The sequence below is a fragment of the Cololabis saira genome, chromosome 5 (assembly GCF_033807715.1).
Source record: "Cololabis saira isolate AMF1-May2022 chromosome 5, fColSai1.1, whole genome shotgun sequence".
Lineage (NCBI taxonomy): Eukaryota > Metazoa > Chordata > Actinopteri > Beloniformes > Belonidae > Cololabis > Cololabis saira.
In genome coordinates, this window is record NC_084591.1 from 38,075,157 (window position 1) to 38,100,058 (window position 24,902).

Genomic DNA, 24,902 nt, shown 5'->3' on the forward strand with positions numbered 1-24,902 from the left:
TCTCAACTCCAAGCAGACAGGCAGGTTTCTCCACAACCCATAAAAGTACAAAAACACAACTCCGCCTTCTTCTCTTTTCCACCCACTGCATACACACCAGCTTTTGGTGAATCCAGTACTCACAGGGAGAGCAAAAAGGCACGCAGGGCAAATGGTGTCTGGTTTTTCTGGAGCAAATATAAAGTATTTATATATATTTTGGGGGGAAAAAAAAGAAAAAAGAGTAGGGGTGATTGGAGCAGCAAAAAGAGGCTGGAGCAGCTGCAGGTGTGTTCAGTGTCTGCACCGAGGCTGCAGAGGAATGTGATGACACACACAAGCTGTTGAATGCAACCGCAGGCCCACAGGTGATGTAGAGATAAGAATCCGGTGTGTAAAAAGTGAATATGAGAAGCGTATGTCCACAAAAGAAGGGTCTTCGAACCGTCCCCCACTGTCACATTTGACCTGTGCCTGAAGCACATTTAGGTTTGGATCACAGGCAGGTGAGATAATGGCAGAGATTATGTCAGGGTGCAGCTCGCATGAGGAGATGTACAACGTGCTCCAGGAAGCAATATAATCCTGCCCCTCACCTGCCCCAGAGGTAAATATTTCCAGAGACGAGTGTTTCACTTTTACATCATTTTTCACAGCAGGCTATAAATGTGACGCAAAACACACACACACACGCTTTGTTTTTGACAGGTTTATTGGATTCATGTCTACTGTAAATGTACAAGCTAATTGACAACAGGTGACGGACACATTACTCTCTAAAAGAAAGAAAAACCCAGCATCAGTCCACTTTACAAAAAAGAAAAAAGGCATTTAACAACACAGCTGTTCTTCCCACCGCTCTCCTCAACAGACACACACACACACACACACACCCTGCACACACACTAGGCTATAATGCAAGAAAAAGCTTTACATTTTGAAATGGCCTCAATCTAAGAAACAGACAATGGGTAAGAGAAAAACCTAACACCCATTGTTTTTCATTCGAAGTTCTGGGCACACACCGAGCAATACAGCACATACCCGAGGAGGTGAATGAGGCTAATGTGCAAACTTAATGGCACTTAAAAGATTACTATAATTGTACCACATGCCATTATGCATAACATCAAAAACATACCCGTAGCTATACTCCACACAATCTACGAGAAAGGTAAAGGGGATACACGCATACATACAGATGCAGCGCTTCAGTCTAGGGAAGAATGGAAATAGTCGGACCCTGTACATAACCCTGAAAAAAGAAAAAAAAAAAAAAAAAGCTCCATGTTTTTTCCTCTTCCGACCATGACACAAAACAAAGCTCACTCTCTGTTCAGTTCCACTTCAAACAGCTCAAAGTCCTGAACAGATAAAAGCAAAAAAAAAAAAAAAAGAAGAAGCTGTGATCTAAGATGAGTCTTCAAAGTCTTTCTTTGACACGGTGCATCCTCTTTTTGCTGCTGAAAACTACCACGTGACTTGAGAAAACATGAGGGAAGGATCAAACAAAAAGGCTGCTATTGATAAATCCAGACCTGTGAGACCGTCCGCAGCAAGAAAGAAGGTTACTACACAGATGTGGAGCCCAGCTGCAACACTGGTGGAAAGACGCACTTTGGCAGAAAGCATTGAAGGAAAGAAAAAAAAATAAAATCTAGGGTATCTACACGATTCAGTCATTCAAGTCAGACTTACGGTGGCACCTGGCACCACCAATTAAAAACCAAAAGTGCTTTTAAAATAAATACAACAATCTATGCAAATCACCCCACGGGCATATGCAATTAACGTCAACTCCTGCCCTGAGAAAGAGAGAGATGAGCAGAAAGAAAGTGAAGGATGACTGTCTGGCAAATGCAGATCGAAAGAACAATTCTGATTCATTACAACTCAAGTTTTTGGATTTTGCTTTGATTTCTATTAGTTATGAATAACTGATACAGGAAACAATCTGAAGGTTAATGTCATGACATTTGAGGTGGTCAAGAAATTTGTGATAAATTGATCATGATGAATCAGTTATGGGTGATTTCATGCCAACTCAACTAATCTTGAGTTAACTCGCATTAAAAAAAAGCCTATCTGTTTTTTGGTGGTGTCATTATTGAGCTTCTCTTTTTACATGTTGATGAGGGAGGTTTGTAATAAAAGGGGAAACGTTTGAACCTTTTAAATAAAGAATTTATGACGGACATTTACGGCAGAGATATTATGGTAGACGACGTGACATTTACGGGAACCACAAAGGAAACGGTTCATGTGAAGATAAAGTGACTGGAGTGGATTATTTGGGGATTTTACACGTTTTCATGAACATTTGTTTTTTTCCTTCTTCCCAACAAAACCCATGCTATAAGTTGAGTTACTGTTGCTTACTATTTTCTTTTAAACCTCCATAGGCGCTATGGAGCACCACCTTTGTTTGTTTTTTAACACATACCTGCTCATTAAAGCACATGTGCACATGAGCTGGTGACATGACACAGTAAGAATGAGCTAACGCCAGAAGATGGCTTGTTTTTGTCTCAACAGTCTAAAGGTTTTGTGTGTGTGTGTACTGAAAACTTTCTTCATAAAAACTAGTGATGTCTCTGTAACCAGTTATCCCGTATGAAGTGACAGACTTGTTCAGTTCTAGTTGATATGAAATAACTAAATATTAACGACAAAAAAGCGAACTTGCTAAAAAAAAAAACAGCTAATGAAGTATGAACCAAGTTGCAATTAAAAAGAATTATCCTTCAGGTTAACTTTACGGAAGACATCCTGCAGACAACCAACACATACACTCTCTCCCTCTCTCACACACACTCCTATAGCTGTGTGTAGGGAGGTGCAAAAAAGGAACAGGAACTGATGCTGGCCTAACAAAGTAAACACAGTCTTCATTATTGCCTCTTTCAACAGTACACACACACACACACACACACACACACACACACACACACACACACACACACACACACACACACACACACACACACACACACACACACACACACACACACACACACACACACACACACACACACACACACACACACACACACACACACACACACACACACACACACACACACACACACACACACACACACACTGGATTTATTCCAAAAATAGATATAATGTTTTTAATATAGTGTTTACATTTAAATTTTGTTTACATATTACCAAGAGTAACCACAACCTAGTACAGGTTCAAATTTCACAATATCACATTTAAACAGCTCTGAGGGTGGTATGAACTGGTATTTGCACATCGCCATCATTTTTCAGTTTTATTTTTCATTTTTTGCATTCATTTGTGGATATGGCTGTTTATACACGTGTACTGAACTGTGTTTTGTGCACGTTTGTGTGTGTGTGTGTGTGTGTGTGTTACACAGGTGTGCTTTCTTCTTTTCTGCATGCCCTTAACCTGAGAATACACTCTGTACACCTCAGACAGAGCTAAAACACACACACACACACACACACACACACACACACACACACACTGAATCAACGACACAAACATACATCTCTAAACACATTAATCTCCCAAAATCTGATGGTCTAAATGAAGAAAAAGAGCATTTCAATCCCCCAATGATCGCAGTTGCAAACAAAACCAAACAAAACAGATTTAGAAAAGATGTAGGAAGAAAGCTCAATTTTCATCATTCACACATTTGGACTACTAAAATGGCTGCGAAGAAAACATCTGTAAACAAAATGGTGACTAGTCAGCTTTGAAAGCATGATGGCTGATTATTACAATAATTTCCTCTGCTTAAGTGTAAAACCGTCAAATTCTGTGCTAGAAGTAAAAAAAATGAAACAAAAGGACCAACCAGGCCGTGCTGCTTTGGAGAGAGGGCAGATAAGAATAAGAAATCCTGATGTAGAATTAAATATACGGTTACATTTTAGACTTTAGTATTTTCTGAAGTACAGTCGTGAAAAGTTCGTACACAAAACAATTTAACTTTGGCTGTCAGACACAATGAAATGTTTTAGAAAACCTACAATTCTTCTTGAAGCACTTCAGATCTAATTATCTCATGAAGGTGCAGTAGAGACATCAATAGTAGCCACGTGTAGATTTGTGGTTTCCAACATAAATGCCGCTGGACCTCACAGCTGAGGATTTTCTATTCACTTACATGTCTTCAGACACAACAAAAGGACATTGGAGGGCGGCTAATAGGAAGCAAAGGTGACACGGCTGTGTTGAATGAAAAGGTATGAAAAGTGTGCCTGTGGCTGCATCATTAGGCCGGTCCATTGGCAGAGGACTGCATCTCTCTGTAAGGTAAAAAATAAAGAAAACACACAGGCAGACAGTGAGGCACCAATCACCAAAACTACAAAGAATTACTTAAAGATAATGAAACTGAAGTGAATTTGACTTACAGCATAGACATCACAAAGAATTTATGAATAAAACATCAATTTAAAGAAATCTACAGCACCATCTATGTTTTGAGACAACTACTCTATACTGTAGCTAATTATGATCCATGTTAATGGCCATCTGTATCCAATAAACAGAAAAGAGACACATAGGATGTTGTATGTTTCCTTTCTGTCACAGTTGCAGAACTCTGCGTCTAAAATTTAAATATTTGTCTCTAAAATACTTAATGAAATTACTGTCTGAAGCCTCTAAAATCCATCGCTACAGACATAATAAATTGACTGAGCAATCATTTTATTAATCTTTACAGTCCAAAAACATACCAGCAGTCACTCCTACATGGAAAAACAAAATTGTTCATGTCATTATCTGTGCTTTTCTGTCAAAAACTACATATACAAAATTAGGTATTTCTAAAAATACAGCTTCGACTCATCTTTGGGCTGTCAGAAACATGCAGGTTACTTTGTCCTAGAGATGCACCGATCAGGATTTTGGAGGCCGATCACCAAAAGCAGTATCTGCCGATCACCGATCACAGTGTGAAATCCATAAATTCTTCAATATTGTTGTCTCATGTACACAACACTGACATTGTATTATTAGGTATAAAAATTAGGAAATGAGAAAGTTTATTTATTGCAGGCTGAGGCAATGTGCAATATTTCACACTCCAGAGACTCTTAGAGACGACTTAGACTCAGTTTACAAATAGTAAGTGCTGCTTACTAGCTTAAGCTTTCTTGTGGCAATGATTATGTGTACAGTGTACAACACAACATGTGCAGTGCACCAACACGGACGACAGTAGACATGTCACCCTCTTATAGTTGATACAAGTTGTAAACTACAAACCTTAGTTTTTCTGTGGAAATAGGAATTAAATCTTACAATAAAAATTAATTATGAAAGCTTTGCGAAAGCTTTAGCGACAGCATCCACCGCGCGTGGCCGAGGAAACTCTTGTGAGTGAAGCACAACTCTTCACACTTGAACTCCACGTCACTCGTGAAGACGAGTGACACGATTGTCTTCCTGCGTAAGGCTTTGGATGCGACTGTAGTCTGGTATGGCTCCAACGGGGATTCATCAGTGAAATATTTACGACTCGGCAGCGCGTAGCGCGGATCCAAGCAGCTAATGACGCGTTTAAACCCGATGTCTACAACAAAAAGTGGCTGATGATCAAGGCATATTACCTCATGATGTAGTTCTTTATTTTTCTTGCTGTCGTTTATAGGTCTCTGTTATTTTCAGTTGAGTTAGCGGCGATGCTACACGTACTTTTCTTTCTCTGCCTTAGCAGCACCCAACTTTGAAAACTCAATATACTCCTTGATGTGAGAAAATTTCAAATGTCTTATCAGCTTCGTTGTGTTGAAATTCTATTGTAACATTCCTCCTCGGGGTATCTCCTTTCCACACCACTTGCAAACTGCAAATTTGTTGTCCTTTTTGGACATTGTAATAGTGTTTTTCAGTGTTGATGCTTTTTTTGAGACTGCCACACCCCCTTAGGAGACCTGGGTCTGAGATGTGGGAACTCATGCGCTGGCTGCACTTTGTTTTTGAAAATCTGATCAGCCTGCTTTGCCCCATTTTTAGAACTCAGATCAAAACTGATCGATCGCGGTCGGTGCATCTCTACTTTGTCCTCCCACTAACTTAAAAAGGTTTTTTGAAAAAGCATTATTTGTAAAATAATTACTTTGAACATTTAAAAATCTAACAAAAACTCCAACATCGGGTCAAAGATGCCAAATATTGTATTTACCGGTAGTTGCAAAACTATCGACTGATGTTAGCTTGTTAAGGTTGGGGACACAATGGAGTACGTTTCGGCTGATTTGAACCTGATTTGCCCACCGCAATGATCATGAAACCATGGCCGGATGTGAAGCCTATTGATGGCAATTATTTGGGCAAATTATCATGAAAAACATGACAAAACAGGGCTCTATTTGTTGTTCTTCTGACACATTATGCCATTAACGTAATTAATCACGACTATAATTTTTCACAGTTCACTGCAATTTCATTTCATTTGTAATGTGGTAAAAATCTTGGCAAATTAAAGCTTTTTAAATGCGCCATACATAGAACATGGCATTGTGGGTAATGTGCTTGTTCTGCAGCTGGTACAATTTTTGGATATGGGTAATTTAATCAAGTGTCAATGTGGGTCAAATTACAGAAAAATGCTGTTCAGCGTGTTTCATAAATGGACATAAAGACATGGCTGATGGAAAACGTAGGATATAGTCTCACCTTTTGCTTTCAATGTGTAGAAATGGTAACAGTTTGTCAGGTGGAAGCAGCAGTTATAAAATGTAACATGAAACACTACAGTGGATTTGCTGCTTGACATGTTTGACAGATATTACAGGGTCTGGCTCACATCGAGGCAGCAACAGTGACTGCTGGTACTCCAGGACGGATTTTGGTAATGCACTCCATGATGCAAACTTTGTTGGATGAGTAATGTGATAAACCCAAGTATCTAAATCTCATGATAAAGCTGTATTTAATTATGTCAGAGATATTTAATAGAAACCAGCTTGGACAGTGACTCCTTCTGTTTTACCGTTATTTCTAAACTGCACATTTAACAGGGGAGAACTGATTAAACCAGAAATGAATATAAAATACAAACAAAAAAACAACAACAACCAAACACACTTACTTTGTGACAGCTGCTGACTGGGTGGTTGGACTGGCGGTAATTGCGCTGGAGGAGTTTCCCTGTTTGTCTTTATCATCCCCCTTTTCACTGTCTTTTCCTGTGTCTCTCAGTGACAATCCCTCCACTGGCACCTTATCCACATCGCTAGGAATTAAAAAAAGAAAAAAAGAAAAATGTATTATTATAAGTTGCAACAAAGTAGAAAGACAGTGGAAACTTCAATAAAAATAGCATTGTAATAAAAAAAAAAAAGAAAATCAATGCCAGTTTCTGTTAGGGGTGGCTGGTCGCCTTGTCTGGCTTCCCTCCACACTTCTTACCGTGCCCAGCACTCACGGTAACGCAGCCACTGGGCTCTTTTGGCCAGCAAAACCTCTGCCCGACCAGTCTAGCCATTTCATGCTTGCTGGTGCATCGTTAGTAACTTGCTAAGGAAACTTGCCTGTTAGGATGTTGCATCAGTAATAACTCTGCTTCATAGCATGCCATCTGACAGAATGTTAGTGGTGGGAGCTCTGGATGAAAACGAGTCCTACCAACTTAGGTCACATCAATGCTATGACTGGAAAAGAATGATCACATAACCATAATCTACATTAGGTACAACTGTAAAGTTTTGATGGGAACCTAGCATAAAGAGTTGACCCAGGAGTATGTTAGTGCAGTTTGTTTTTTTGTGAATTAAACTTGGCCTGAATAATGACAGGAGGGATTAACGCTCCACAATCTGGTAAATGCAACAAGCAAACGAAAACCATCTGAAATTTCTCTGAAAAGCATTCCACACATCTGAGCACAGACCTGTCAAGCACAACATACCGTCTGAATGCAGGTCTGAATACTCTGGAACCAAGGGGGAGATGAGAAAGGAGGGAGCAAAAAGTAGGAGGATCATATCAGAAGATAAGTGGAGAAGGAAGAGGTATACTGTACAGGAAAAAGTTTGGAAAGGAGGGAAGGGACATCTCTGAGAAAGAACTTGAAAATACAACGAGGGGGGAACACTGCACCAGCCAGAGCAGATTCTCACTGTCTACATGAGAGAAAAAGGTACCTGGTAAAGACTGCCCTCTCATTTTTGGCATCCACAGTAAGCCGGATGGTCTCCTTGCCAGCACCTGTGGTGATCGTCTCCGTGGTAACCGTCTCACTAGATGAGGACTCCGTCTTACTCTCTTCTTCATCACTGCCTGAGCTGCTGGAGGAGGAGGTGTCCGACGCCACCAGTGGAGCCTTTCTCGCCACACATGCACTCCACACACAGGCTGTGGAGGTTGAAGAGGCAGTAAGTACAGCGTCAAACGCTAACGTATTGTTGTGAAAAATGTAAAGTCATCACAGAGCAAAGTAATTAAACAGTATTCGCTCATAAGCAAGATCAATGCTCTTCGATCCAGCCTTTTATCTCGACAACGTTGATTTAAAAACAGATCTGAAGTATTGTTTTTACCTGAGGAAACACTGGAGAGTTTTGTCCTGGTTGATGCAAAAAATGCTTGGTCCAGTTTTCTCCCAACTAAACCCAATAACCTGCCTTGTAGATCCCAGTCCTCCATCACTTTTAAAATCATTTTATGGTTTCTTTGAGTTTGAGCTTTTAAATAGTAACATAGTTACATGCATAATGTGCAATATTCCTTAATTCATCTATGTGCAATATTCCTTCCATCCAGTCAAGTGCAATATTCTTCCACTTATTCATGTACATTATTCTCTCATTCACTAATTTTTTATAGTGTGTATATATATATATATATATATATATATATATATATATATATATTTAATGTTTCCCATTTTGTTGTTTACAGTCTTGATTCGTTTACATAGTTTTTGCATGTGTGCACTTTTACGGAGCTGCTGCCTAATCTCATTGTACCAGTATAATGATAATAAAGGCTTTCTATTCTATTCTAGTAAACTGCTCTCTTCAGATGGCCGTTTTCCCCGCTGCCTGTAACATGGCAGTGCCAGTTATGAGCTTGGAGCATGCACGCGCATGTCGTCAGGAGATTAATTTACCGAAATATCTGGAGCAAAGTTGGTGTCGGTCAAGCGATGACTGAAGAACTTCTGTATCCAGCTCATACGTTTGATCGGCGGGCAAAACAGCCCACCAGCATCATCACCGCTGCATCTTCCCACGACCACGGACATAACGAGCACGACTATCTGTACCAGGACTGTGTTGGTCTGCCGCCCGCTGTTTAGACACGCATGTTGTCACTGTGCGGTGGGAATGTCACATCATAAATGTGAGGATAACAGCTGCTCAGCCTCTCTTCAAAACAGCTCGCAAGTTTCCGACTTCCGTTTCAAGTCACTTGTCAGCTGGTGGTCTGAGCTGGACCAGCGCCAGTCGCGGGCAGAGCAAGAACTGCAGGTCGCGTACACGTTCAGTGTCTTTTGGAGACCGTGCACGTCGACGCGTCAAACGAACGCGGGATACGCGTGGCGGCCATGATGCGTATGCGTTCTGAACAGTATATAAAAGTATATTCTCCCCCTAAAGCTGGGCATACACTGTGCGATATTTTAAAATCGTATGAGACTGCCCCATCTCTCACTGCACGACTAGATCGCTGTGTTCAAAAGTTCACAGCCCACGATTTATGGTCTCACACTGTACGACCCGATGCTCGGATGCGACCAGTCTGCTCACACTATACGATCATAATCCTCCCGTCGGACTCCTGTGTCGTTTCTGATCGGGTCGGCACTGCGCATCATTTTAAGACACAACAATGAATGCATACCGCAAAAGTTGTGTCTCGGTGGAGGGACCTGGGGTCCCAGCAAAATGAGCACAACAGAGAAGTGTTCAGAACAGCACACAGTAAAGACTGATTTATGGTTCCGCGTTACACCAACGCAGAGCCTACGGCGTAGGCTCTGTGTTGGTGTAACGCGGAACCATAAATCAGGCTTCAGCAATTTGTGCCATTCTGTGTGCCGATAAATGAAAAAAGATTAGACAACGCCGTGATTGGACAAGGAATTGGCTGGGCAGACGTGGGAAATGCGGTCTTTTTTTTCTGCTATTAAAACATGATTTGTAATGTGAATTTGCAACAATTTCAACTATAAAAAAGTTTTTGACGTGACATCAGAGATTGCGCATGCTCTCTAAGAAAGGATGAGGCAAATCGGGTCGCAGCTGCTTCAACTGTGCGATTCCTTCACAAGGAGCGACCAGGATTTCAAACACGTTTGATCTTCTTGCGAGCACACGACTGTGATCGGGAGCTCGTCGTGAGGTGTTAGTCTCTCGTCGCTACCCCACGTATACTGCACGAGGCACGAGCAACGATTGGGTCGAAATCTGGCCCAATCCAAAAAAATAGTCACACAACTGGAAAATCGTCTCAAAACGAGCCAATAATCGCAGTGTATGCCCGGCTTAAGAAGTGTGCTGGGTGTCTCTGGTACTGTTTTAGAATGGTTTTACTCCTATCAAATTATGGGGTTCCCCAAGGTACAATTTTAGACCCATTACTTTTAAAATCTATATATGTTATCACTTGAGGATGTCATCAGGAGACATGGCATTGGTTTTCACTGCTATGCTGGTGATAAACAACTTTGGGGTGGGGGGTGTAACCATGAGTGTGAGTTTTTATGTTGGTGTTGATTTTGTTATTTAAAGCACTTTGAGCTGCTGTTGTATGAAAAGTGTTATATAAATAAATTTGATTTGAAATTTTATAGTGTTTTCAGTTTGAATTTTACATATACTGAGGAGTCATTTTAAATCAACTTACGATTCGTGTTTGGCTTAACGTCTGACCCGCTGTGCTCAGAGTCCACAGGGGAGCTGCATCTGGGACCTGTTTCAGAGCTGTAAATATACAAGAAAGCCATGGAAATATAAAAACTAAGTTAAAGAAAAACCTCTTCTAAGAAACTAAAGCATTTGTGTGTTTTAAAAATATTCTCCTGAATCTTTAAAATAGAAGTTTTTGAGAACTTAAGGAATAATGACTACAATCAAGGTATATACACAATTGAGATAAGTTGTATTTATTGACCTTTGTCAGATTAAATATCACAGATGCCCTCATTTTTTTAATAGTAGTTTTAAATATACATTTCACATTTGTATTTCTTATGAGAAATATCTGTTTATTTGATCATTTATTTTAATGAGGGGTAAAAAAATGCTTACATTTAATTAATTGTTGCTAGGACTTTCTTGAAATGCAGTTTATTATTAACTATTAACAAGAATACCTTAATGCCTTGATGCAGGATTGTATAATTATTGAAAGGATTACCCAAAAAGCAGAAGTAATATGAAAATATAAAAAAAAAGGAATCCCCAATATTGTTTTCTTATTTAGACCGATCCCAAACTCACCAACAGAAAGGCTGGAAGTCCGTGAACTTGGCCCAGCCCTTTTCCTCCCCCTCTGTTGCAGCTGGTTGAGTAACGGGAGCGTCCCAGGTGGAGAAGGCCACTCCTGCTGCAGGAGTAGTTGAATTCACCTCTCCAAAATCTGCTACCCAGCCAACGGCTGAGAATAAAAACCACCAGAAACACATTTAAAAAAGACAAAATCGGTCTTATTCATAAATTGCACAAAGGACAGAAAGAAAAAGACATTATACGATAAAACATCTCACTGTCAGTCGTTTGTGCCTGGCCTTGACTTGAGAAAGGATCCAGCTCATCTTTTGGGTCTTCTTCCTCTGAATCAGAGTCTGGTTCTCTGCCAGAGAGGTCAGATTCTTTTTGAAAAATTGAACTGGCTGCTTGGCTTTGCGAGGACTGTGACCCACCAAACCTTTAAAAATAGAATAAAATAAATTAATAAAATGCACACATCAGGAATTTTCAAACATAATGCTGAAGTTAAACACTCTAAAACAGTGGTTACCAAACTTTGGTTTATAAGAATATTTTCACAGCAATGTGTTCATGGCACCAGCAAACCCCGCAAAATATATTATTTAAACAAACTACATATAAAACACACAGTTCACACACAAAAGACGGTGTGTCCATGGATGAACCTTCTGTTTCTCATGATTTTGTCACAATTTATTGGGTTTATAGAATTATTTTTGCAGTTGCTTACTTTGTGTTCGTGTTATAATAATAATAACAATACTACATCTTTTTATTGTACTGATGTAGATTTTGTTTAGACAAAGATATTCACATAATTAAACCCCTAGCTGTCCGTGAGACCGCCTCTGCGGTTCTAGTTTTAGATAACGAAAAACAATATTCTTTGTTGTCACTATAATTATGTTCAGTGTAACGGGTTTCTTCTTTTCTTTTTCTTTACCGTGCGACAATATTCAACATTGGTATAAATATATTTTTCAAAAGATGCTTCTCTGTGTCTTCTCTTATGTTTTTAAACATATGAATAACTCTCCATCAAACAAGCCTGTCATTGGGAGAATCTATATGAAAGAGATTTATGTCTACCTGTTCCTTGACTTTGTTTGTGTTGCATAGTTGATCTCTTTCTCCTCCCAGATGTCCTCTTCATCATCATCAAAGGGTTGAATCCTCTCCTTGGAGCACGCCTCAAACACAGCTGTGTTAGACTAGCACAATAAAACAAGTGGATCTTTCAAATACGCTTTCAGTAGCTCGACCTGCTCCCTGTGACAATCCCTCTGTAGTTTGAATGGATTCTGTCTGCCCCCTTGTGGTTGCAGACAAAAACATGAGACGTGCTTTAAATAATCAAAAATATTAGCAGTCCAAGAGCAACTTTAAGACCAAAAAAGTGGAGAAAAAATAAATAAATAAATAAAGACTCACACTTTCCTGACCAGCATCAATGTTTATATTGAGCTCTGCAATCCGGTCAAACGTTGCACTGCAAGACAGAAAGCACCAAAACAGTAAATAATAATACAATACAGTTTGTTAAAAATAGTATCATGCTACATTAGACTGAGTTATCCTCACAAAGCCATGAAAGTGTGTATACTTCCTTGTCCTCAGCCAAGCTCCCACTTTTCTTGTGTTTGTCAGCAATGCACTAAATTGCAGTTTTATATATATTTTTTTCCTATTTATAAAAAAAAAAATCAACTAGAAAAGATGCATCAAGAAATTGTTGGATAAATTGTGGTTACTCTGCATAAGTTTGCATTTCTTTCCTCACGTCTGCAGTGCAGCTAAAGCCTGACTGCAGCTGTAATCACAGTCAAAAGCACTGATGTGTATTTCAGGTACACAAGTAAATTCTGAAATCTTCATTGCCTTGTATGCATTCATGAACATCTTGTAAACTTAGGAATCTAAACATGACTACTGTTTAAAACAAAACAACACAAAAAGAAAACTGGTATAATTTTTCTTAGTTGAAATAAATACAAACCCCAAATATCTTTTTTGTTCTGTGACTGTATAAATATATACAATATTGGACTCTTTTTCCAGTCATAACATGTTTGTTGCCACAGAGATAGTTAAGTACCCAAAAAATCTTGTAATAATACTTATATACATTCTCCTGAGATCTTGCCGTTTAAAAATACCAAGTTAAATGATTTTGCACAGAATAAATTTTACTTTATTTACCCAATACTGTCGTCATGGTCGGTGAACTCTTCATCATTGAAGCCAAACTGATCCACAAAGTTTGCAGTCATTTGCTGGATTTGATAGTCTGAAAAGGCCTAAAAACAGACATCATAAATTATTAGAAAACTATGGCTTAAAACAGGGGCCATATACACTGTATTTTGAGTGTATCTACACCTGCTGTACTGTTAGTTCTTTGGGGAAGGGGCTTTCCATATCATCTTCTGAGCAAGGTCGAGGATTTCCACCTCCAATCTGAACACAGAAACATTCAAACAAATTCAGTAGTTTGTTTGTCCTGACTGAAAAAAACAACAACCCAAAACTCAATCAACTAGATACTGCATATGTGCATGCATGAGCTATTACCAGATCTATGGTGTTCTTTCTGTTGGTTTCTGAGAGCGTATGCTCCACAAAGGTTTCCCAGCGCCCATTGTAGTCTTCTGGCAGCTCTACATCCAAAAAGCACAAGACCAACATTATTATTTAATTCATCTGAGCATGATGTGAATTCCTGCTTTTGCATTGGGACCACGCATGCAAGCACTCATGCATACATGCATGCACGCACATACCTTTGATGAGGGTACTGATCTGGGTGTGAACAGGGCCTTTCTCCAGGTTATGAACTACTGTGTTGGCAATCCTGGTCAGGTGTCCCATGTACCCTCTTCTCATACCCCCTTCTGACCTGAAAAAAATATGTAACACACTCAGGAAAACCCAGTTTTCTGTATTATAACCAAAAAAAACAGCATTATATCAAGGTCTCAAAATCTTACTGTATTTTGTCATTCTCTTCCCAAGCCTCCAGAATTCTCTGGATGAGGTGGCAGTGTTGGAACAACTTAAGACACAAAGAGTCATGAAGTTGATTTCATTCACGAAGAAGTGAGACAAGTGGTCAAATTAGTCGATTGAATGGCACTTGTTTAAATCAAAAGCAGATGAAAACATACATGAGTCACCATTAAATTATGTGCAGAGTTTTCAGAGGTGTCTGAAGGCTCACAAGATGGGGCCTCCGTTAAATTCTGCTCTTCGGATGCATCTTGATTAGACTTTAGTTTTTCATGGGAACCCAAGCCAGGCTGAAGTCTCATTTCATGGACACAAGGTCGGATGATGGCAGCGACACAAAGCTCCACTTGGAGATGCAGAAAGTTGTTCCATGTGTACTTGAAGAACAAGTCCTAAAAAGAGCCAATATCTTACACAAGGTCGCTTAAAATACGTTATCATGCTTTCTATATTTAGAGAAACATATTTTCTGATCTTACCAGAAGGAGGTCCATAGTATTAAGTCTGCAGAGTTCTTGTGCTACTACTGTATGGCTAGCAGAGCTGGTATAGAGCAGAGAGGCCACTAGTCTGGCTACGTGCAAGCGCGTGTTCCCCAATGGTTCTTCCAGCACACCCAGAGAAGTCAGCATAGGATCTCGCTGAAAATGCACACATAAAAAGGCACTTTTCAAAACTGGAGCAGTTCTTTTTGAAAAGCTACAACCATTCTCAAGTAGAAAATAAAAAGGGAATGCTTCACAATTTTAGCAGAAATGATAAAAAGGGGTTTCTAGTTTAACAGCTTTTCATTTTTTTTTATCTACTAACACTTGGATTAGACTGCTTTGTGGAGATTTTTTTCTTCCTTTCAAATAAATAAAAAAAAACAAAAACAAAAAAAACTTTACTTTATGTGCTTAATTTATATAGCACATCATCTCATATTATCACAGTTTAAAAAAGAAAGACCCTGTCATTTCTATTTCAAATACCTTAGGTGGCTCCAGAAGCAGCTGGTGGAAGTGTATTAGATGTGGCTGAATGGCCAACAAAATACTACTGTTAACAGTGTAACTCCTCTCGAATCCCTGAGCATCCATTACCCCGTCCACCCTATCATATGACAAAATGCACATGGTAAACCCACTTATATAGCAGACAATCGATGATCCAAACTTTAAAAAAATTATAATTTTAAATCTGTTACTTACACAGGCCTCCGTATTTCCAGCAAGGTTAGAAAAACTTGAATCCCACTGACAATACAGCTTTCAGCCCTCTCTCCTGAGAACATGTTCTGCAACAACTGCTCAACACATTCTTGCCTGTAAAAGTACAAGAGAGTACATCACCACCTCCGCATGCAGCTCAGTGAGAGCGGGCATGTGTGCATGTGCACTTCTAGGACTTACGATTCCAACACAGTCAGCAAAGGGTCAGGCTGGGAAATCTCTTGAAGCTGAATGGCCTGGTCTCTGCTAAGTCGAATGATGTCACATAAAGTCTGAGATGCATTTGACTGCCTCTGTAAGGGGGGTGAAAAGCATATACAGACATGTAAATATTCCAGACTTCATGCGTCTCCATGGTTGTACAATTTAAACCACAGAGATGAGACATTAATTCATGTAACAATACATTTATCATCATCTCTTACCTCTTCATCTCTCTCAGGGTGGATGAGCTCTATTAGTCTCTGGGCCAACTTCTGTTCATTCAACCACTGTTAAGAAAATAAAAATTACCCTTTAACTGCACAGGTTCTATTTTTGTGAAAATGTTGGTGTCCATTTTCAATAGAAAATTATTCATTACATACGGTAAGAGTCTCGAATCGAAGGGAGGGTGGCTCCACACAGCTGATGAGACGTAAGAGCACATCCATCATGGCTGATGTATCTATATGCTTCAGCACCAGAGAAAGGAATCCATCCTTCTTTCGCAGGAAACTAATCACCTGAGGTAAAGAAAATATTATTCCATAAAAATGACAACTAAAAATTAGGACAACCATGTGCAATTGCTTTAGTGTCAGTTCCAATTTCTGCTACGCCATCTTCAGCATGTGACAGTTTCTTACTTCAAGATTGAGACTTTGAACCCCAATGTAAAGTCTCTGATCAGTTATTTAATCTGTGCCTACTGTCATCTCACTTCCTCCTGTCTTTGTAGTGTCTCATGAACCACCCTCTCTGAGCATAAATAACACCGTAAAGATAATATATATTTTTGTTTTCAGGGAGCAGAAAACAAGTGGAAATGTCAGCCAGACAATGGGGACATCCATCGCAACATCCGAACCAGCAATCAGAGGACTGGGTCATCAAAACAATTTTAAACCTCTCCTTTGAGACAGGAACTTCTCAACTTTCACATCGGTTCACAAGATATGTTGCTTTTGGACCTTACAGATGATCAGGCAAAGTAACCTTGAAAAACATCTGGTCCTAGCATTAGCAAAGTGAAACTAAAATCCAGAGTATGTTTTGTTTACTTTATGCTGGATCACATCTGGATGTTGACATTTCAGGATAAACAACATTTTAAAGCCATCTCAGATATGACGCCTTTTGGCAGGTTTGTTTCATTATCTTGGATTAAAACCCTGATATAGAAAAGAATACAACTATAAAATATGTTGCTGTCGTGTTCTACGAGTGCACTTTGATTTAGCAATATAGGGTGTGAGTAATAACCTGCTCAGTCTTCCGTGTGATGAGGTTCCCAATTGTTTTGCTGAAGAAAGATGCCAGGAGGGGGTTAAGTGGGGATGGCTGCTCCAGGAAGGCATACAGAGTTTCCAGCAGAGGTTCCTCATTACCCAGCTTATCATTGATCACTCCCACATCACATGTCAGCAGCTCACACGCTATATTTGGATACCTGCAATCAAGGTAGGGAACACAATATCCAGGAAAATTAACCAGAAGAAAAATTAATAAATCATTGCCATATTTAGCACCTTGGAGCATTTAGCATGTGAAACTGGACAAATAGCAGGACTGCACTGGCTTTCATAAGTTTCTTTTTTTAATACAACAAAATTAAGTAGGTTAGCCTTCTTGTTTTTGATCTGAACTCTGTCCAGCTCCAAGCATTCCTACAAAGTGATAAGTAAGCCGTATATTATATTGCAGCACCAGCAAAAAAAACATTTCCATTATATGGAGTTCACTACATCAGCATTATTCTTTACAACTGCACCTACTTGAAGCGCTTGGTCTCCTCTGCACCAGCAGGGGGCTCTGTTGTAGTCATACGAACCAGCTCCTGCATGCACTGGTCCTGGCACAAGAACTGGATAAGTCTGTATATGTAGATAAAGACAAAGTTAGCAGAGACATGACAAAAAAAAAACCATACATTTCAATAAAGTGCACTGCTGGATATGCAAAAGCAAATCAACAAACCTCCTGTTTTGGGACTTGCACTCCTGCAGCACATCTTCCTCATCTAGGAGCTCACCAAGTGTGACATCCTCCTTGTCCAGTAAAGCCTCCAGATGAGAGGATGTATGCAAATCAAACTTCCAAAACATGGCTGCTGTCACCGTACGATACACTTATCTGTTGACAAAGAAGTATGGTGCAGTTGAAGAAAAAAAAGGTCTAAATTACAATCATGAATGGCTTGCATGTACTAGTTCATAAACAAAACAATTAATGTTTAATATGACTTATATTTGGACACAACTCTACAGTCTGTACACAGATTCTTACGTTTGCTCAAGGAGTTGTATCCTCAGTCGGGTCTTGCTAAACGGCCATTGCCATGCAGATGTAGAACGGTCTGAACGGCAGTGAATTCACAGGCTTACTTCACTCATACTGATACCAGACACACAAACCCTGAAGAGACTGCCTTCAACCTGGTCACGAGGAAAGAGAAAATAAAAAAAAACAGGAAATGTTAGAGAGCACTTTTCAAAAAGGACCTGCTCTGCATATTTACAACCAAGGAAGAGTTTAATTAATGGTTAATATGGACTTGCACTCCTCTCCGGAAAGATCATGAAGCAATGCATCTGTAATAGAGTTAGTAGTATTGATATTTTGCAGCATGCTTTCAGACTGGCCTGCTCATGCAGTTGCATCAGAGAACATTGACTGAAGATAAGATTGCAGAATTAGTGTTTGTAATACCTAGGCTGCATTCTGCAAAGGTGACATGTGTGTTACTGCAAAATGCAAGCTTGAAATGAGGCGTAGTGATAATCTTGGCTGAAAAGTGTTTTGAGCAAGACCAGAGTTGTTACTGTCCAAGGACTTGATTCACCTGACATGCCCTTGAGCCAAAACCAGACCAAAGAAACGATCAAGGCATCCATCCTAATAAAATTACCCAGGGATACAGTCCATTATCCATTAGATTGATTACACGGTTGTTAAAAACAGGGCTGTACCGCGAAATCAGTGATCACACACGTCACAACAAGATATTCAATTGTCATACAGAGCAAAATGAGTCTTACTCTTACCTAAGCAGCATTTAAAATTCACTCAACACAGCACAAGCTCACCATTGAGCTGTACATGTGTTTTTAATGACCTGACATTAAAATGCAGCCTTTTACCAGAGCCATTTCAGGTGGTTAAATGCCACACAATAGCCCGAGCTTTTACCAGGCCTTTCAGGCAGTCCAGAGACCCACCACAAACGGGATGTTACAGTCACACGTCACTGCCAATCTGTCCTTGGTAGATTATCAATGCAACTTCGCTTTGAATTATTTCTTTTTACGGTGCGTTTAATGCGCTTAGTGGGGATGCGTTTCCCCTCCCATGCGCGTTAAGGCTGATTTATGGTTCCGCGTTACACCAACGCAGAACGTACGGCGTAGGTTACGCGGAGACACCTACCGTACGCTGCGCGTCGCCGCGTACCCTACGGCGTACCCTACGGCGTAGGCCCTGTGTCGATTTAACGCAGAACCATAAATCAGGCTTTAATCTGACCCGCTAGCAGCACCTTGCTCACGCTGTTTGCGTCCACAATTATCTCCAAACAGCGACACGGCAGCGCCAAACTGCGTTAGTTTTAAACCAACCAGCGAAGATAGAGGCTTATTTATCACGACTAAAAACAACAAAAACACTGAGTCGTCCCCTTCATCCTAACCCGTGTTCCGACAACTTGACAGTGAGGCAGCTCCCCGGACTAGGCTTCGTTTACTGTAACCCCCTCCTCCAGCAGACACACAGAACTCTTACCTTCTACCCACCATGTCACCAGTGGTCGTCTGCAGAGAGAGAGGACAGGTTCCAGCAGAGGTATCAGAGCAGGTCAGCCGGAGCAGGCCCAGCCTGGTCATGTGTGATGGTAGAGTACTAGTGTTAGCTCCAGCACGCTCCCCTGCAGGCGGGCGGTGCCATGGCACTGACAACACACGCAGCAGAGCAGGAGGAAAACAAACCACACACCACATTATATATATATATATATATATATATATATATATATATATATATATATATATATATATATATATATATATATATATATATTATTATTATTATTTATTATTATTATAAATAATAATAATAATAATATATATATATATATATATATATATATATATATATATATATATATATATATATATATATATATATATATATATATATATATATATATATATATATATATATATATATATATATATATTATTATTATTATTATTTATACTTTTTTATTATACTTTTTGTGTGTGTGTGTGTGTGTGTGTGTGTGTGTGTGTGTGTGTGTGTGTGTGTGTGTGTGTGTGTGTGTGTGTGTGTGTGCATATATATATATATATATATATATATATATATATATATATATATATATATATATATATATATATATATATATGAATGAATGAATGAATGAATGAATGAATGAATGAATGAATGAATGAATTTTATTTTTGTGTCATGTCCGAAGACCCATCCCTTTACAGGATTATAAGACACCAGAAACAGCAAATCATCAAATACACAATATCACACACACTTAATTGGGAGCTGCACAATGTACACCGGAAAAAAAACAAAATAAATACATAAATAAATCAAAAACCAGAATGTATATTCTTACATATATGTTACTTTTCTTCGCCTATCCCATGCTTCCTCCAAATAGTCAGCAAGTGCAAATATTTTATGATCAAAAATCCATTTGAGTCTCTCAGCATCGCTTACCCACATCAAATCCAAATTCTTACATCTAACAAATAATTTTTGACGCAGCTCATGATACAGAGGACAATAAAATTAAAAATGGAACTCATTTTCAATGTCATTAATCTTACAGTAAGGACAAATCCTCTCTTCTTCTGGGACCTATATATATATATATATATATATATATATATATATATATATATATATATATATATATATATATATATATATATATATATATATATATATATATATGTATTATTCTTTTAAATCATCAACTAATTTATATTCTTTTTTATATTACCAATACCCATATTCAAATCAGGAAATAGTCATATATTCTCAAACTACAGACCTGTTTCACTTCTTTCACAGTTTTCTAAAATACTGGAAAAAATATTCTATTCAAGGTTATATGACTTCATTAATAAGCATGAGGTCCTGTATGAACAGCAGTATGGTTTCAGAACTGAAAGAACAACATCATTCGCTCTCATAGACTTCATGGAAAACATAACATCTGCAATAGAAAATAAACAATATGCTGTAGGAGTATTTCTAGATCTAAAAAAAGCCTTTGACACAGTGGACCACGACCTGTTAATATTAAAACTGCAGAAATATGGAATTAGAGGAGTAGCACTTTCATAGATAAGTAGCTACCTAACCAATAGAAATCAATTTGTGCAATTTAACAACAGTAAATCTCAATTAAGGAAGGTGAAATGTGGGGTGCCTCAAGGCTCAGTTCTGGGACCATTGCTGTTCATCCTATACATCAACAATATATGTGAGGTTTCAAACACACTGAAAATGATTTTATTTGCAGATGACACTAACCTGCTATGCTGTGGAGATAATTTAGAACAGCTTTTGGACACTGTGGCAACTGAATTAAAAAGAGTGAATAGTTGGTTTGATTCAAATAAACTCACGTTAAACCTTAATAAAACCAAGTTCATAATATTTGGAAAACGATTGATAAACTCACAAAAGAAACTTATGATAAATGACATAGAAATAGAGAGAGTAAATGAAATAAAATTTCTTGGAGTCATAATAGACAACAAACTATCCTGGAAGCCACATATACAGTATATTAAATCCAAAATATCCAATCAATTGCAATATTACACAAAGTCAAACACCTTCTTAATCAATCATCACTATACACCTTGTACTGCTCCTTCATACGTCCATATGAGCTACTGTGTGGAAGTGTGGGGGAACACATATAAAACAAACACGGATACAATATTCAAACTTCAAAAAAGAGCAATAAGAATTGTAAATAATGCGGCCTTTAGAGAATCAACAAACCCACTCTTCATCAAACTGAGAACACTCAAATTCAAGGATCTGGTCGACTTCAAAACTTTACAAATCATGCACAAAGCAAATCATCATCAGTTGCCACAAGACATCCAGAAATTGTTTCAAATAAAAGAAAATAAACACAATCTCAGGGGAATATGCAATTTTAAAAAACAGCATGTACGAACAAACATCAAAACCCATTGTGTATCAGTGAAGGGAGTTCATTTGTGGAACAACTGTAAAGACGAAATGAAATCATGTAATTCACCAAGTAAGTTCAAACGAATCCTTAAAAACAATACTCTTTATGGATACAAAATGGAAATGGACACATGAACTGACAGCCAATGACCAAAGTGCCTTGCTCAGCTGAACCACTTTTTCTTTTCTTTTATGCTTTTCTTTTAGAAGTTCTGTGAAATGAAGAAATGGTAAAAACAGAACATTAGAAGGGGTAGGACTAGAAAAGTTTTTTGAAACTTCATCCTACACCCTTTCAAACAGGAAATATTTATTTACATATAGATTTGTCTCTTTAATTTGCTTTGTTTTGCTTATGGTTTTCTTTGTTTTTTTTCGGTATACATTTTATGTATTCTGATTATTTTGTTTTTGTTTTAACCTGTTTGAATAAATAATAATAAAAAAAGAAATATTCTGTTGTTATAACTTTTTTATTATACTTAACAAAACCAACTTTTATTGTGTGTGTGTGTGTGTGTGTGTGTGTGTGTGTGTGTGTGTGCGCGTGTGTGTGTGTGTGTGTGTGTGTGTGTGTGTATATACATGTATTTATAGAGAGAGAGAGAGAGAGAGAGAGAGAGAGAGAGAGAGAGAGAGATCAGGGTCAGAATACTGTCTGCATAAACCAAATGTGAAAAATATATTCAGGTGATATACATAGACAAGGTATGGAAGTACCATAAATAAAAGTTCTCTTTGCAAACTATTTCACATAAAAGTTTCTGAGATATATGTTAAGAAAAATGATCACCCACAGGGGAGCTTTGAGATTCACATTAAATATAGTATAGTGGCCTTTCATCTATAATGAGCTGCGATAGGCTCCAGCAGACTCCTGTGACCCTGTAAAGGATAAAACTGATATAGAAGATGGATGGGTGGATGGATGGATGGATGGATGGATGGATGGATGGATGGATGGATACTAACTTTATCATTTGCATGATATTTTGTTCAGATTAGATAGTGTATGATCAGAGTGTGCATGGTTATTTGACTCGTTTGTGTCTGGCTTCATGGACTGGTGACCTATCCAGGGTGTGCACCACTTCTTGCCTAGAACAGCTGGCACAGGCTGCACCCTGCAGCCAACAACATAGCAACAGATACTAGAAGTAGATCTCTTGTAATGACGAGACCTCAGTTTGAATTTAGAACAAGGCCCTTGAGCTTGTCAAGTGTGTATTGTTTTGTTCTAACGTCAGCAGATTAACTAATGTCTAAGATAATCACAGTCTATTGAATAAACGGGCCAGAAATAGGATCTCTGCCCCAAATAGGTGTGAAGCTGATTTCATGACACATTTTGAAAGACACCTGTCTTCATTCACATAATGAAGCAAACATGCATAGAAAAATATCAGGTGCTTTGCATGAATACAGCCCATTTACCATTTACACACAAACATGGGAAGGTTATTTGTCTTGCCATGGGAACTTTACAGTTCATGATAAACAGCTGGCAGATGGGATACTGTCTGCAGTATCAGTAATGACATGTAATTGTTGAATCTCTGATTGTTTTTTCTTTTAGATGTGGACTCTTTCAGACTATCAATGTTTTCCTCTTGTGTGTCAGTCAGAGATTGTTTTTATTGGCGGTTCAGTGTAAGGACTGAGACTGTTATATTAAAGGCACGTTTCAAGGTTTTGTAAGTTTTTGTAAGTGGTAAAGTACTTAGCAGTTAATGTCTTACAGTGATCATTGCTCATAGCAATCTCAGTCTGGAAACAAAAAGGACAAATTCTGAGGGGGGTGAATTTTATAACTAATCTAAAACAACTAATGTGTGTCAAACCCAGTTTTGTAACAGTAATTTACTTTTCACTATATTTTGCTTACCACAGAATGCCCATATTATAAGAAGAACAATGGTTCAAGTAAGTGTCCCATAAGTCTGCCATATTTTGCAAAACTCAACGTGTAATGTGGACTGTATAACTGCCTCATACAAAAGTGTTGTAAATGTCCACAGTATAGTATTTGGTCAGTGCTGGCGTAGATTCTCAGTAATGCAGGTGATGGTAGTCCTAAAATATTTGAATAGACGTCAACTGGACAGAAAACATTACTGAAAGACCCAAGAAAAAAAGTTGATTTGGCTTCTCATCAAGTATTTTTGCATTTGCTCAAACTTCTTATAAAATGTTGAGGTTTGAGTAGATTTTTTGAAGGTGAAGATTTTCTCCCATATAACCCAAAAAACAAAACAAGAAAAAGAAAAATACCTTTATTGTAACATTAACTGATGTATCTTTGGATCTATGAAGCGTAAATGCTCAATAAAAGTGTTCATGTACAAAACATCATATGATATGCAAGTTTAAACTGAAATGCAAGTGTTTTTAGCCTGTAGACACTGAAACTTGCCTAACTGAACTACAAACACTAAAATCTGCACTACTAATAACCTGACTTTACAATCTTTACATTCCAAAGTTCTCCTGCACGGGCAAAAATAAATGAATAAAATTTCAATCACATCATAGCTGGGACGTGGATGTTATCTTTCTGATGTATTCAAGGGCTTTATTGTTTGTTTGTTTTTATGGTGGTGACGTGAGAAGAGACAGCAGGGCGCATTTGGCTCTTTAAATAAATTTAGATTAAAAAGAAAAAGATAGGTCGATTAGTCAAAACCATCATCTTCCATTTTTAAAATGATTGAAAGGGAATAAAAATTTGGTGGTACAGGCGTCTTAACAGCAAGGAGGTTCCCATTTTGAATAGGCCCAGTACTGGTTTCCTCCCTCATTCAAAAGACGTATTATTTGAGG

General features: G+C 38.4%; 1 protein-coding gene across 5 annotated transcripts; it reads right to left on the reverse strand.

Annotated features, from left to right (window-relative positions):
- Nucleotides 1–3,086: 3,086 nt before the first annotated feature.
- Nucleotides 3,087–19,747, reverse strand: ppp6r2b (protein phosphatase 6, regulatory subunit 2b). 5 transcript variants are annotated; one of them, XM_061721943.1, is made up of 27 exons: nucleotides 19,611–19,733; nucleotides 18,676–18,728; nucleotides 18,120–18,268; nucleotides 17,811–17,966; nucleotides 17,609–17,707; nucleotides 17,097–17,283; nucleotides 16,220–16,357; nucleotides 16,058–16,123; nucleotides 15,813–15,925; nucleotides 15,612–15,725; nucleotides 15,393–15,513; nucleotides 14,898–15,059; nucleotides 14,577–14,810; nucleotides 14,400–14,464; nucleotides 14,193–14,308; nucleotides 13,984–14,069; nucleotides 13,792–13,869; nucleotides 13,612–13,709; nucleotides 12,844–12,901; nucleotides 12,502–12,623; nucleotides 11,688–11,848; nucleotides 11,422–11,578; nucleotides 10,826–10,902; nucleotides 8,119–8,329; nucleotides 7,884–7,907; nucleotides 7,065–7,208; nucleotides 3,087–4,269 (listed from the first exon to the last, which is right to left on the reverse strand). In XM_061721943.1, the coding sequence occupies exons 4-27, from the start codon at nucleotides 17,936–17,938 to the stop codon at nucleotides 4,236–4,238; spliced, it is 2,793 nt and encodes a 930-aa protein (XP_061577927.1). In that variant the 5' UTR covers nucleotides 17,939–17,966; nucleotides 18,120–18,268; nucleotides 18,676–18,728; nucleotides 19,611–19,733; the 3' UTR covers nucleotides 3,087–4,235. The 5 variants fall into 5 exon arrangements, with proteins under 5 accessions (XP_061577927.1, XP_061577929.1, XP_061577926.1 ...); XM_061721945.1 differs by lacking the exon at nucleotides 18,676–18,728 and having other exon boundaries at nucleotides 14,586–14,810; nucleotides 19,611–19,747; XM_061721942.1 differs by lacking the exon at nucleotides 18,676–18,728 and having other exon boundaries at nucleotides 19,611–19,747.
- Nucleotides 19,748–24,902: the final 5,155 nt, after the last annotated feature.

Coding starts and splice junctions, on each gene's coding strand:
- ppp6r2b (XM_061721942.1), bottom strand. CDS start 17,938: ATGTTTTGGAAGTTTGATTTGCATACATCCTCTCATCTGGAGGCTTTA. Junction 13,870..13,983: donor GAAAGAACACCATAGATCTG/GTAATAGCTCAT, acceptor TTCTGTGTTCAG/ATTGGAGGTGGAAATCCTCG. Junction 12,902..13,611: donor GACCATGACGACAGTATTGG/GTAAATAAAGTA, acceptor TCTGTCTTGCAG/TGCAACGTTTGACCGGATTG.